The 16,154-nt window shown below is 41.1% G+C and overlaps 1 protein-coding gene across 1 annotated transcript; it reads left to right on the plus strand.

Annotated features, from left to right (window-relative positions):
* The first annotated feature begins 3,825 nt into the window (after positions 1–3,825).
* On the plus strand, positions 3,826–14,497 carry SMIM28 (small integral membrane protein 28). Its single transcript, XM_084515721.1, has 3 exons — positions 3,826–3,925; positions 7,200–7,441; positions 13,256–14,497. The coding sequence occupies exons 2-3, from the start codon at positions 7,331–7,333 to the stop codon at positions 13,673–13,675; spliced, it is 531 nt and encodes a 176-aa protein (XP_084371847.1). The 5' UTR covers positions 3,826–3,925; positions 7,200–7,330; the 3' UTR covers positions 13,676–14,497.
* Positions 14,498–16,154: the final 1,657 nt, after the last annotated feature.

Raw genomic sequence — 16,154 nt, forward strand, 5'->3', positions numbered from 1 at the left:
ATTTCATTTCAATAGCAAACTTTATCCTACAGGTTGCAGTGGGCTGTGCACCTCCTCCATATGCTCGAAGTAGGAATCTCCAGATTCAGAACAGATTCAGCTTCAGGACACGAACTCCAAATTGAAACAGTGCATGTGCTATTTGAAACAAAACGTGTGTTATTTCAAGCAAAGTCCTGCTCCAGTTCACCTAAATTAAAACAGCACAAAATTGCCAAAAACCTTTCAGCTGATGCTCTGTTAAATAATGCACACTCCAATTCAGAAAGTTTCACATGCATGCAGAAGTCAGCAGATTGGAGCAATTTCCTCCCTCTCCCCCAAGGAGGGCCTTTCCTTGACAGCTGAGCATAGAGCTGAACAAGTATCTCCAGTACAGTCCCATACAGGTGCAAACTGCAGCTGCAGGAAAGCTGCCTCACCAGGCATAAAAGGGGGTTAAGGGAAAGCAGGTAAGCACTGCCTAACTTTCTACAGATCTTGAATGCCTCCCGCTACCATGTCCTTGGTCAGGTTTATCATGCAGCTCATCCTCATGTGTGTATGTGCAACTGCAACCCACTCAGCTCGACAAGCTCAGGTACTACATCAGCTGTTTCAGGTTATATTGAGAGTTTTCAGCTCACACATTCTTACTGTTATCACTAAATATGCTTTGGGAGAGGAATGTATTTCAACAGCTGCATTTCTCAAGCTCTGAAAAGTTTTGAGCGTTTCAACAACAGCAAATGTAGTCATACAGACTCGTTGTTAATGACAGCAAAGATACCAAGGCTTCTCTAATCCTGCAAGGGAGGATGTTAATACATACAGTTGTTCTGCTCTAGAGATGCTCCTGACCTTAAAGCTATAACAAAGGAGTAAGAAGTCACTAATATCTATTTTTTCCAATCTGGAGAAGAACTGAGTGGGTTTTAGTAGTCAGAAGAGCTGACAGGGGTTCCCTTCTCAAACAGTGCTTCTGGCCATAATGGCTCCCTACATTAGGAAGAACCCTGTTCCTTTGGCATGGAGATTTGATAATTTTTTAGCAGCAAATTATGTTAACCAGACCTGGCTATGAAAATACAATCATGCTTTTGTACAAGACATACCATGCTAGCAACAAATACTGACATGGAGACTGCTGTATTTAGACACAATGTCAAGGGATTTGATGCAGGAATGCACAATAGTCTATCAGAAAGTTAAAAAGTTTTGCACAAAAATTTGTAAAATGGATTGAAATTCAGTCACGGTAGGCAAATATCATATCATTATTGACTGCAATTGTTTGGGATGAATTGGTTTAGTAAGATCATAGAATAGCCAGAATTACATACTGTTCTGTCACACTGTCATTAGCAAACCTGAATATAACTAATTATAATTAATATAAAGAACTAACTAAATTCCTGCATGGTACAGAAGGATGCTGCAACCACATACAAGGAGAAAAATCCAAATGCACTAAGAGGTTATTGAAATAGCAGTGAAAAAAAGTGGGGTTCGATCTGGATGAATCATACATCTAATAAAAACAAAAAAAACAAGCAAACAAAACAAACAGTTACCTACCGATCAAGAAACAAGTACTTAGATATACTCATGAAAGACAGTTAGAACTCCTGGATCATGGAAAAAAAATGCAAAACAGGATGATTAACTTTTAATCAGCACCCCAAGAATATTCAGGAGAAAAGAGAAGTCTCCCTTTTATATATATATTTTTTTTCCTGCAATTATGATAGTAAAAGAGATGTCAGGATGCTATGGGCATTTTGGTATTTATCTTTCAAAAATGCTGCAAGAGAAGTTGAAATCTGGGTAATCTAAGTTTTCTAGTTTTTGTTTGTTTGTTTGTTTGTTTTTGGTTTTTTTTTTTTTTTTCACTATAATACATGATTTCATCAGTTCCTAACACGCTGAATAAACACAGTCAAAAAACTTACAGATTGCTTACAAGGTCTATAGGATTTCCAAGGAGAGCAGTGGTAATTCTGAATCACACAAAAGTAGCTTAAATCCAGCACTCAGCAGCAAGGCTAGGAAACTTATGATAAAATAGTGGAAGTGTTATTATACAAATTAAGTATCATTTTTCTATTCCTGTACTTCATGCATACTTACATATCTTAATTTATTATTCATTGCAGCTACTTTTTGGCTATCTGTCTCCATGCTAGGAGGTTCAGTTTCAATTATTGATGAAAATAAACAGATTTTTTTGCAACTTAGGCTGACTGAAAGCTGTTAGATACCTTGGAAAAGCAGTAGCTGCACAAGTAGTGCGTGGCAGCTGGAAAGGCTCAGTCCCTCACAGAAAAGCAGAATCGGTCAAGAATGGCCTTTCTTCAGGACCAAAGGCAAAGCCTCTGACAAGCTGCAGCACAGACACCATGACACAAGGCCACACGATCACCAGGAGGCCACACAGTCACTAGGATAAGTTAGCCTATGTAAGTGTTCAGGTACATGGAGCTACATGCAGCTTGGACACCAGTGGAAACTGAACTGCTTTGGATATGTTTGGAGTATAATCCTTATGCCCGATAAATACATTCTGAGTTGCACTTTACTAAAATAAACACAACTAAAAATCCATTCCACTGAACAGGGGCATGCAAGAACTTAAGCTCTGACAGGTTAAAATGACATAGAGAGCTCGTTATCTGCCCCTTCATGCAGAACTGATAACAAAATTTGGACCAACTTTGATAGCAAAGAGTCAGAGCCAAAGATGGTAACAAAACTTTCACCAACATTATCACAAGGAGGAGAGGCACTTGACAACATCAGTACGATAGAATAAATAAAATAGGCATATCTCAGGCTGAAAATATGAAAGATGCAACAGCTTTTAATCCTTCGTTCCCCCAAAAAACTCACAACCCAATCTCCCTTTCTCTAAAACATGATGGGGACTGAAATCAGTTCCCAAACTTGTAAGTCACACACGTACACACACACACACGTACAAACAGTTCAGGAGAGTGAGGAAAAACATGTCACACTGCTCAAGGTTAAACCTCATGGCTCCTGACAACATTCACCCTTTCCAGCCTTTGCCACTCCTGGAGGAGCGAAACGTCCTCCAGATGCTCGCTCACAGGAGGTCACTGCACACTCAGGCCCAAAGAAAGGTTCAGGATTTTGCTTGCTAGATTTGCTCTGATGGGCTCAATCATCCAGACAGTGCCTGCGTTACAGCTCTCTGTAGACTCAGCATCCTACCACGCAAGGGGAAGTCATGGCACCTCAGCTGCTACTGATCCCCTTGTGTATCCACCTTTCTGTACCAGGCACTGGATTCTGCCTGAGACCAAAGGCTGCCACACACTGCTGTATGGTGCTCTTATATAGCCAGTTGCCTGGTGCCCCAGCACCCTGAAAGATTTACAAAGTATGGACAAGATGGCCAAGAGGTTACGCAACATGACATGGGCTCAAGCAAAAATAAAAGCACACTGGCAGGCTTAAATAGGAGAAAACAAGAATTCAGGTTAAGGATGACCAGCTGTGAAGGAAGGGGCTCAAATCTGACAGAAACTAATGGTAAACATTTAAAAAATAAAGAAAAAAAAAATACAAAAGCTGCACGCCATGGAGCCCCAGGCCACGGCCTGCAGCAGTCCTGGCTGCTTCAGCCCAGGGGCGGCCGCAGCCCTGCCCTGGGGCCCTGCCACTGCTCTGCTCTCAGCTGCCAGCCCCCAGCCTTGGATCAGCACTCAGCAAAACATCCTGCTGCTGCTTCTGTGCCAAGGCAGGCAGCACCAAGCTCCCAGGCTAGGAAGCATTTTGTAACCAGTTCCTCCTGACTCTGTTTTTGTAGGCCACAAGTGTGCTCAGCCTGTCAACACACGCTGCTCTCTAGGATACTGGTTTTCAGTGGGGTTATGCCCAATTCCCTCCACCCCACAGAGTGACCGCATTTGTAGCTTGATAGGTTGTGGGGCATGGGGAAGGGTTGCTTTTCAGACGGTGCTTTCTTTTTGAAAATATTTGAAAAAGTTTGAAAAATAAAGGTATTGATGTCTAACAACAACTCAAATCTCAATATGGTAAAGACCACATCATTAGGACCTGCTTAATTGCACAAGTAAAGAGGAAGGGACAGGAGCAAACACCACTCCTGCCCAAAGGACACAGAAACACCTATGTTGTGGCTTAAACCTATAAGCTGATTATAGGCAGGAGTTAGGATCTTCCTCCACTTCATCCAATAAACCTACACCTCATAACATCATACAGTTACAGCAGTAACACCTCCTTCCCTACAATTAATCACATTCACATTATTCAGGTTGGCCCTCACACACATCCTCAAATAGAGGGGTCATTATAGCAGGGAAGGTTTGCCACTGAAGCAGAAAAAAAAAAAAAAAAAAAAAAAAAAAAAAAAAAAAAAAGTGTGGAAAGAAAAAAGCAAGAAAATTCAAAGGCATTTAGGGCACTGTGAACATTCTGTTCCATGCTAATATTAGTGGCAATACAGCGTAGAATTACACTACTAGCCCCAAACATCTCAGCAGATCAGAAATATGAATTATTTATCACAGATGGAGAACAGAGGAGGTGCCCATTTTCTGCACTGGCTTCCTATCCCCTGGCTTCTTTCCCTCCTCATTAGAAGTGATATTAGCAACTCTAAATGATAATGACAAATGTAATTTTTTCTTTGTTTTTACCTAACTTTAATCAATTTGGTGGTACCATTCCATGCCAGCTATTTTTTCCAGACTGACAGGATCAATCACAATGAGTCAATGAATTATTTCAAAGAACAAAAGGCAGAGGGTGAAGAGACTGCTTTGACCCTGTTAAAGTCTGAAGACCTCCAATGTTCTGCCTTCCCCACATTCGTATGCATGAAGCCAACACCTGGCCACGATGCTTGGGTTCAAGGATATTCCTCCTCTCAGTCTCCACACTAAAGCATGCCCAAGCTATGGTGATATCTATGAATTCTTTGAGAAGGAGAAATAAGTCACATGTGACTCACGGAGTTGCTAAAAATCTGTGACAGATTGGTCATCACAACATAAGTCCAGAGTGGCCATGTTTCAGCTTTGCACAAGCAGGTCTTACATGCAAATGCAGTATACCACATGAGCTTCAGACCACTCACTGGCAGCAGAAAGACTCTCTCCAATCCTCTCAGTAATTTTCCTGCTGGGTCCACTGATTATAAAGCCAAAGAGAGAACTACTATTTTATATTCCAATTACCTGCATGACGAAGGTGACCACATTTCCCCAAATTCCCATTTGGCCATAGCTCTACTAAATTAAATCATTCTTAAATATTTTCCAGAGACAAAGAATTCAAAGCACTTAGTATACCAAGTCAATTAGTCTTAAAAGCGCACACCTTATTTTGGCTAAAATTCATCTAACTGTATTCTAAGAGCGCCAAACAGAGTGTTTACACTCTAAGTACACATAATCTTTTACTTCTCCTCATTATTCATGACAGTCCCAAAGCAAATTTACAGCAAGGTTTTAAAAATAGCATTAATAATCTTAGGGGCTGTATTAAGACCCTAATTAAGATAGTATATGAAAGTTTCCTGCTAGTGAGATGACAGATTTAAACTATGCAGTCACAAAACTCCTTTAGGAATTTATTTTAACACCACAATTTGGGAAATATAGTTGTCATTCCTGCTTCCACACAAGGTATTGAGACATCATGGCAGGTATTTGGCTATCTTGGCGTGTGCTGTTGAGTCACGTTTAGGACCCAGCTGCTCAGGGGACACTGCAATTCACACCTTGGCCCCACAGATGTGTGCTTTCACCACTTCACAAAGTGCTTTCCAAGATGACAAGTGAGGGTCCCAGGAAAGGAGGAGTCTTCAGACAAGCTTTGCTTAGGTGACCTTCCTCAGTTCACGCAGAACCTCCTCAGCAGCAGCAAGAGTAGGATCCCATTTCTGATGAACGGTGCAGGTGTTTTAGCACTGAGAGCAAACTCTCAGTCAGCATTGCTCACTGTTCACTGCTCACTTCTGTAACAACACAGGCTGCATTTATCAACCTCATTTTTCTCCTACAGCCCAGATTTATCTGCAGGGTAAATCCACCCTGTATGCCAAAGCTGCAGGGATCAAAGCCCATCTCTGAACAGACTCCTCCAGAATCCTCTCATTAGACATGTCAAGAATTGACACTTCTTACTGACTCTTTTGGAGTTGTGAGAATTCAGCCTGCCATCAGTTAGGCCTACAGTTTTCTGGGAGCAGTGAATTAAGGAAGCCCAAGCAAGAAATAAAACGTGAGAATTATGACCCCCTATTTTGTATTATCAGTCATGAACAGAAATTTTGCTTTAATGCATTGACCTTGAGAAGCCACACAAGATATATTACACTTGAACTGGATATTAACCACAGCCTCTCCCTCTGCTCTGAGCAAAAAAGGAAAAGACAGTTCCAACTTCTCAGTAAGAGTTAAACCTTCATTCAACTTAGATTAAACATTGCTCCCTTCAGATGTTAACATACATCACTGACATTTTCTTTCCTTAAAAAACACCACAAAGGCTTCTCACTTGAAACAATCTCCATTTAACAACACACATCCTAGTGAGTCCAGATTTAACTACACTGACAACTCATTATTGAAAGTGCTCATGTGCTCTCAGTGACCAAAGCTGCTCTGGCAGACTTCTCTCTCTGGATTTATCATTAACATTTACATTCTCGAGCTGCTAAATAATTCAGTATAGCATTTAGCCTTGTGTCCTTGCTTGTCTACCCAGAAGCTGCTCTCACTGTTTACTGTATGAGCCAGCAGCAGGGAAGAAAAACCTGCCTGGATCCTCAGTGCTTCCTCACACCCTGCAACTGAGAGGCAACTTTCACTCTTGACACAGAAGTTCTTATTTATTTTTTTTTTGTTGGAAAAGTGTTTATTAGATACCTAAATATAGGCGGTTATTTATCCACATGGAGCCAGGACCATGTGGTCTCAGCTTCCCATGCAAATTCCCCTTTTAATAATCCTAATGCGGGGAGCTCTCCAATCAGAGCGCTATCAGCCACGGCGCCCTGATACCTGATGCCAGCTTTGCTGGTAATGTAGGCCACTGAAGCAAATCCAGGGAGATTGAGTTGGAAGTGGAGAGAGAATCAGAGATCTGCTTGCATGGCTTCCTGATGGGGGGTGGGGGTCTAATTTTTTTTATTTATTTTTTTTTCTTTCCTCGGTGCTGTAAAGGAGAGATACAATTTCCAGGCGATCATTAGCTGAGAGCAGCCCAGCTGGGTTGAGGCTGGGAGGCGGGGACGCGGTGGCAAGCAGCGAAGCAAGGTGGAGGCACGAAGGCAGAAGACCAGCTGGATGAAAGCATGAGGTGGCTCTTGGGCAGCAACTGGAGGAAATTTGGACACGCAGACAGGGGGAACTACGACTGGCTAAACAATGAGCCAGGTGGGCCACTGCTGGAAACAGAGCTCCAGGTCTGTACCCTCCTGCTCGTGTTTGTGGCATCTCCTTTGACTTTGCATGTGTGTGTGTGTTTGTACAGTGCCTCAGTGTACGTACATAGTTAATACATGGGTATCAAGCTGTATCAAAGCAGTAATGTGCAATTACATATCATCAAAGCATTTATTTATTGCTGTTAAGTTCTTTTCACCATAGATATGGTGAAAAAAAATAAACATCAGAAGGAAAACCTTGCTGGAGTGTCAGTTAAAGAAGTTTTTGTCTTTTAAGCATAATTCATTCTGTTATTCCTTGATTTCTTTTCTTTTAAATACATATTTACTCTTTGGATCTGGTCCCATGAAGCCTTTCTACAGACGTTTACAGTCCGTAGCAGGCGGCAATGAACTCTTGTTCTCTAAGCTGTGCGCTGATTACTTCTCAGAGAGAGGATCACAGGCAGGCAAGTGGGGGGAGGAGAGATGAAAACACAGCCTGCTTTTCTGTCTTTGGCTGGGATGCAGAGAAAGGGGTTCTCTGATGAGGAATAAAAATTTCAGGTTCACATATACCCCTAGTAAATGTCTGAGGCAAGTAGCACCAGCAAATAAACTGGCCATGGTACTTAGCATTCAAGTATACTGTTGTAAAAAGAAAGGGGGTAAGAGTTTTTTTTTTTAATGCCTCTATGATTTTAATAGTCTACCTCATCACTAAGACTGCCAGAGTTTGAATGGCAACATCTTCACGCCCTGAAGCTGTTTTTGTCTGACAATGGGAAACACACAGCAGCACCAGCAGCACATTCTAACAAGTATTTGAAAATGCAGTTTAAGTCTAGGATCTCTTTAAAATTGTGTAGTTATTAATGGATACAAAAGCACGTCAAAATGTTTTTCTGTTCTCCAAAGTTTAATGTTTTTGCTTTTTACAAGCAATAATGAATCATCTCTGAGAAGCAGAATGGAACTTAGGAAAGCACCTATGCATGGGCCGCAGCCTACTGACTTCAAAGGAGACTTTGCTCCAAATCCAGTTAAAACATTCAGAAGTACCTGTTCCTTGATTCAACTTCAAACACCATATCAAAACTATTAGCATAAATATGGACTATATTTTAAAAGTCATGTAAATAAAGGTCTAAGTGCCCTAGCAAATCATTCACATAATAAATTCTAGCACCAAACAGCCACTTCAATGGGAATTTAAGCAAGCCAAGCAAGCTTTCCCCGCTCTCCCCCTTATCCTTACACAAAAGCTTCCTTTAAACTCATGCTTTATTAGGTCATTCCCTTCTAAAGTAGGTACTAGGTTTCTTTTGTCTATACTAAAAGTTCAGTTCCAAAACCATTAAATTACTCATTATGGAAATGCCACACAACTCTGCACTCTCCATTTCATTCCTTTATCAACAGACATGAACAAAAGCTCATCTGAACTGATATGGGTCATGTAATCTGTAAGCTGGCGACTGTACATCCTCAGCATGGTAAAAAAAACACAAACACAGGCAGACAGATTACTAATGAAAGGCTTTACTACTTCTAAAATACTGAACACATAGCAGAAAACTGACCCCTTGTTTCTGTCCTCACAAAGGTATAAATGAAAAGAATGATTATGATGGGAAATAAGCCCCAATGGCCAAACCATCCTACTAAAAATCAGTTCTGGGAAAAGAGAGGACTTTTTAGAGACTTAATTCCTTTTACTGCTGCACACTTTTCTGCTTTCTCCTCTTTATACAGGCTGTTTTTCCTATGTTTGTGTGTCTGTAGCTTATCTCAGGCTGGAAGTCCAAGTCTTGTTTATGTCAATTAACAAATCCACCATAGCTGCTCATGGTAACACAGGCAGAGCATACAGACCTCACCTGAAGCTATAGTATCAAAAGAAACCAATCAAGGAAATGCTACAAAGTAATTCACTAAGTGACTTAATATGTTTGCTTTGGAAACTTCCAGATGTTAAAATTTTACTTTTGATATGTACAGCAGTTGGTTAATTTGCTTACATTTTTCAATTACTGAAGATTCAGTTTCATTTCTAGAGCACTTATTTTCCAGTACCTATAGCCACCAGCCCATTGTTTCTTTTGTAGCTTTAAAGCTTCAGAAAAGATGTTTGTTTAGTTTAATTATAGTTTTTGGTATACATGTTCTTACGGCTATAAGATTTTCCAAGTTTTTATGTTAAGATCTTCATAACATTCTTCAGTAGCCCCATAGCCACTCTTCTCAGAAAAGGCACAAAAACAGAGCAGAAAAACAGTGACCAACACTGCTCAGTTGTCTCCCAGTACTTATGATGTGTTTGGATATACCCACAAGACATCAGCTACAGTAAATACTTCTTGTGCCACATCTCAATGTAAAACCAGTTTATGTACAATGCTTGGCAGAAGATAATATCAAAATGTACTGTAGGTCACCATGATTTATCCTTCAAGTTATGAGCATCAGCAAATTCGCATCTATTCCATCAGTCCCTCTTCTTTTTTCCTGCCATCCTGTGGATTCTCAACAACGGAGCCCCTGTGCGAGACCACGTCTCAGACCAGGAAGCACCATGCAGCTGTAACACTAGGCTGTGCTTTCCTCAGCACGTGAAGGATATAGCAGTGGTCCTTGGCTATTGATTAAAATATAAGCTTCCTTCCAGTGAAGCTCACTGGGCTTAAAGGTGAGATAATCGGGCTTCATATTCCTTTTACAGGTACACTCTGCTGCGTTAAAAACTGGTTAGATGGTCAGGCCCAGAGAGTGGTAGTGAATAGAGTGAAATCCAGTGGTGTTCCCCAGGGGTCGGTGTTGGGACCCATCCTTTTTATTGATGATTGGGATGAGGGAATGGAGTGCACCCTCAGATGAGGCCAAGCTGGGGGGAAGTGTCGATCTGCCAGAGGTTAGGAAGGCCCTGCAGAGGGACCTGGACAGGGTGGGTCATTGGGCAGAGGCCAATAGGGTGAGGTTCAACATAGCTAAGTGCCGGGTCCTACACTTTGGTCACAACAACCCCATGCAGCGCTACAGGCTTGGGGCAGGGTAGCTGGAAAGCTGTGCAGAGGAAAAGGACCTGGGGGTGTTGGTCAATGCTCACCTGAACATGAGCCAGCAGTGTGCCCAGGTGGCCAAGAAGGCCAAAGGCATCCTGGCTGGTATCAGGAATAGTGCAGCCAGCAGGAGCAGGGAGGTGATCATCCCCCTGTGCTCTTCTCTGGTGAGGCCGCACCTCAAGTGCTGTGTTCAGCTTTGGGCCCCTCAATACAAGAAGGACATCAAGGCCCTGAAGTGTGTACACAGAAGGGCTACGAAGCTGGTGCAGGGCCTGGAGCACAAGTCCTGTGAGGAGCAGCTAAGAGAACTAGGGTTGTTTAGTCTGGAGAGGAAGAGGCTCGGGGGAGACCTCATTGCTCTCTACAATTGCCTGAAAGGAAGGTGTGGGGAGCTGGGGGTCAGCCTCTTCTCACAGGTAACTAGTGATAGGACTAGAGGGAATGGCTTCAAGTTGTGCCAGAGGAGGTTTATGTTGGAAATGAGGAGACATTTCTTCTCAGAAAGAGCAGTCAGGCATTGGGACGGGTTGCCCAGGAAAGTGGTGGTGTCACCGTTCCTGGGGGCATTTAAGGAAAGGTTGGACATGGTGCTCAGGGACAGGGTTTAGTGGGTGATATTGGCGATAGGGGGATGGTTAGACCAGATGATCTTGGAGGTCTTCTCCAACCTTAATGATTCTAAGATTCTACTAGCCTCATATATCAAATGCTAGCAGTCTCACCTTCTGTCCTCACCAACAACCACAAGTGTGCAACTCACAGATCTTAAGAACAACAGTTAAATCTGATCAAAAGCATGCTCCCCACAAATTAAACCCAAAACTTAAACCTCAGAAGTGTACTCTTCATGGATCATGAAAAGTGCTGTACAAAAGCTCAGCTCTTTTAAATATCCATTATAAAAGCCATGCTAGCGTAACTGTATGAGGGAATCTCAATATCCATAATGCACAGAAGTAACACAATCCTTCCTTCATTTCTTCTGTGTACTGTTTTATGCACCTTCTAAGACCACAACCAACAAAAAAAGTAGCAAACTTGATAAGAAAAAAATCTCATTTTATTAAATAATTTAGTGTCTGCATTAGAGTAATAGATGAACATTTTCTTCCAACCCTGCTGTTTCTTGTAGCTCATTTAACGGTGAGGTAAGACAACTGCTTGTACTGCCAGAAACTCTTTAATAAGAAATGATCAGTAGATACGAGACAACTCTTTAGTATGTATTTCTGTGGTTAAAAGACAGCTGAGGAAAAAAAGCTTAATAGTGAGTCCATGACAGTTTCAGTGTATTTTAAAATGACTTTAATGGGTTTGGCCACAGACCCACAATACCTCAGGGGAAAAGAAATAAAAAGGAAAAAAAAAAAAAAAAAAAAAAAAAAAAGCAGAAATCTCCTGTACACTATTTCTTTTGCTGTAAAGTAAAACTTTTTTTTTTTTTTTTTCTGAAGCATGACCACATACTAATAATTTAATAATATGACTATGCAGTGGAGAGGTAACAAATGCACGGTAGGTAATCAGTTGAATATAGGTTACACTGATGTTGTAGCTAACAGAATGACCATGATTCTTAATAAGCAGAGAAAGTATTAGTAGACTAAAAAAGGTGTATCAGTTACTGCCTTTTCTTTTTCCTTCCTCCCCCCCCCCACCCCCAAGAAGCATTGCTGCAAACAGGCTATTGTATTCCTGTTCCAAGTAGTCTGAGGAAAAAAACACTAGAATTTTCCTGGTTTGAAAATAACCACCTTCATTAAAAAATAAATCTGACACATTGATCTATTTAGTCTCACCATGACAATGTGAAAAAGCAATCTGATTACTCTTTGTGTACTCGCAAAGGGAACGATTGACAGTAAGTGACATTTTAGGTTTTCTTCCCTACTCTAAACTAAACTGTGAATGAGATCCAGTTATTAGGAGCTAGAGCAAATTAAATGGGAAAGTTTATTATATTAACATTTGAAAATTAAACTAACACAGCCGAAGTGCTCAAATGTTATAAAAAACAACAACAACAAAACTAGCTTGTAACTCCTATTAATACTACAGCACAATTCAGCAGCTGTAGGACAGAGGTCGTTTGTGCTGTATTATGCAGGAGATAAAGCTGACAAGCCAGTCACAGCTGCTACCAAGATTCCTAGAAGTTCTTTTTCCACAGTTTTAAACAGGGAAACTGGTTCTTGGGTAGCTGGCAGAACAAGTACAAGAAAGGGCTCCAGTCCAGGCGGTCCTGACAAACCAAGTATTATTTGGGGCTGGCCTGTGAGAATATAGCAGCCAAACAACAGGTATGGCAGGCAGTAGGTCCTGATGAAAGGGGAAGTTGTCACAATATTTGTTTGTTAAACAGTACAGTTTTCCAAATAGGAAGAAACAACAGTAGACAGCGGATCACTAGCCCTACTCTGCAATTCAGTGTTGTCTCAAGTTTTAAAAGTTTAACCTCTCTTCCAAAGAGGACTAGTCCCAGCATAATTCCAGAGGAATAAAGACATACACCAAAATACATATAGTTCCAGTCTGTTGTTCCCCTTCCCAAGGAGGTGGGTTTCCTCAACTTCATTTTATTTGTGTCTAGTTGTCACAGTATTTTGTTTTAATGGGCAAATAAAAATTGACAGATCACTAGACTGCAAAACATATTGGTGAGTGTCACTAATACAGGCAGAAAGTAACTTGGGAGTGTATCAGCTAAGTCACTGCAGGGGGGGTGGAGGATGTATTTTATATTAAGGGGTCTCCAGGAACCTAGTGCGCTATCTATTTTCTTTACTTACAGAGCAGACAGCAGATAAGTTCAACCAAAGAAGACATAGAGCCGTTTCTGTGCATCATATTGCCTGCCACCATGATGCTCTTCCTGGCATTCCTGCTGCTCTTCCTGTACCGCCGCTGCCAGCGCCCCACCCCGCAGGGGCAGATCTTCAGCATCGACCTCCCCGAGGCCCTGCCGGAGCACGAGGTGCCCAATTTCCTTTCCGTGCTGCCCTGGACCAGTGAACAGAGTTTCCACTACTCCACTCTGGTCCCTGATGCCACATTCCTCTCTGTGTGTTTGCCTCCATCGTACGAGGAGGCCACCATGAAGACCAGCCTGGACGAGGCTCACATTGAGCTCTCTACAGATCCAGTGCCTCCTTATGAAGAGAGCACGGCACATCCAGCAGCACCAAATAAACTTCCTACGGAAGCACCTTAGCCAAAGCATGCAACCCCTCATGGTACAAACAGGGATCTGCTATGGCCTTTAAAATTAGCAAAAAAAAAATTCCAAATGAGCCAAAGCCAGTGAATTATGAAGGAAGAAACTTTGAGTAACAGGGAATGAGACTTTTCACCTCATTGTAGGATTCTCTATCTTCCATTTGTGGCAAGGCTACATGTACAGTGTGACACCAAATCGGTTCTAGGCTGTTAATGTTGGAATTTGAGAAAACTGAGTATGTCATACAAGGATTAAACTTACAGATGAGAATGTGCCCACCTGAAATCCCTCAGCTGCCAAGAAACATAACACTGATGGTTGGACTTCATGATCTTGAACGTCTTTCCCAGCCTAGATGATTCTATGATAAGTTATGCTACAGATTCAGCAGTCACAAAAAGGGCTCTTAGCATGAATCTATTCCAGTTTGCTTTTTTTGTACTTCATGTGTTTATTTTTAATTGAATTTCTGACAAGCTGATTTACTTAATCAACATGTATAAACATTGCATATCATTCTGCAGTGCTTTGAAATGAACACAGCTCTCAGGAAAGCAAATAAATCTTTAAAAAAAAAAAAAAAAAAGATTCCAGGAACTGTCCCCACAAGTTCAACTACGGACTGTTGTTAAAGGCTGTCTTTTACTACAGTTGAACAATGAGAATGACCAGAGAAGACCTGATCATTCTGGGTGAGGAAGACTCCAGCACCATCACACAAGAGCACACCCACACTGTTGCTGCAAGCCAAGGTCTGCAAGGTCCTGAAGTTTTAGACTACTGACTTGACTTATTTTTCAATTTACATGTCTAAAACAGTAAACCTGGTGACCTTTTAGGTACAGTGTGTAAGAGAATTGGGGAAAAAAATAAAATCAAATGCACAAAAAAAATCTGGTTTCTATTTCAAAACAGCATTATACTCACTTCTTGACCACTAGAGCAACGTATCATTCAGATGCGTTGGTGCCAGTTCTGTTTCTCATGAGCTTGCACATGCTTTCTTTCAGGCAGTGGCATATCTTTAACTCTTTCTTACAGGATAGCACTTTCACTATGCTGACAGATGCTCCTGTTCTGAGCATCTGGAAGGTGGCTATCATGAAACCTGAAGTTTTTATGTGTTTTGACAGCTTCTTCCTTGCAGGTGTGAGCTATTCTATGACACTACAATTATCTATGGCTTAACAACATATATATGACCATGTGTAGTCTTGGTACAACTCCTAAAACAGAAGCTGTTTTGACTTGCACTGTGTGATTGTAGTAACTTTCACAGGTTGTCAATATGAGCTAGTGTAGAAGTCATCCTGCTTTGTGAATGTACTACCTTTTTTTTTTTTCCTCTTAATGTAACAATAGGTAGTTAAGCTTCATGTTGTTATGTCAAGAGTGGCACAAATCATACCACCAAATAGTCCAGGTCAAAATTGATGATACTCATATGGTTCTCTTAAAATAAGGAAAAAAAAAAATACCTTGCTCTGCCCTTTGTAATTCAGAAATGGCACCATTTTCTTAAATTAAAATTTTGAGATCTTTTCCTTTTCTAATGCCTACTTTTGGTTACCAGTGAGAACAGCAGCAGCTGTTGTTTTGGATAAATGCAAGTGCAACCAACCATTTTTCTTTTCAGACCATATCTGGGATGAGTTCCTAGTATTCACTAATGCATTTGAACGTACTGCATTGGACTGTCTCCTTGCATTTTGTTTTCCTCCTTAATACTTGGTACATGCAGTTGTTGCCACCTACATGGAAAACAGAGTACCAAACAACATATACTTGCTAATTATCAAGGTAAAAAGGTTTAAGGCTCAAAAAGAATCGTTTCTGCCTCTTGTGTCTCTATACTCCACTAGCTCCAAAAGAATTGTACAGGTATGCTTGACAAGTCTGCCTTCATTGCATCAAATTTAGTGTACTTTGCCTTAAAACATCTGCTATGTTCTGAAATTAGTTACACTGTTCTTCAGCAGAAGTTCTTGATTATTATTAGTGTCTGAAACCCAGCCCCAGGTTCATTATTCTAAATTGCTCTCCAGTTATCTTGGTTACAATTCAGAAAACTTCTTCGGTGCTGTTTCTTGTGATCAGGACCAACATACTTCTAGAACTAGTCAGGAATGGTGAGTGTTCATCTCTCACATAGTATTTATCAGGAAACTCTCAAATCCTACCTTAGACAAATAGTTTCTGTTTGTTAGCTGTACTATAGGCAATAAGAACAGGTACTTGCTCAAATCCAAATTAGCAACAATACTGCCATGTTTTCAATTGTTTTTTCTAATAGACTCCTTCCCCACCCCCTACCCCCCATCTATAATTGGTGTCCCTTACTTCATTCCAACACAGTTTTGTCTGGTATTGCACGTTAATTGTCCCTGGTAGGTTTTAACCCAAGCATCATCTCACTCAAATCTCCACTCCAAAGGAAAAAAAAAATCCAGTAAAGCAAAATATAAATTATAAA

The sequence above is a fragment of the Aythya ferina genome (assembly GCF_964211825.1).
Source record: "Aythya ferina genome assembly, chromosome: 3".
NCBI lineage: Eukaryota > Metazoa > Chordata > Aves > Anseriformes > Anatidae > Aythya > Aythya ferina.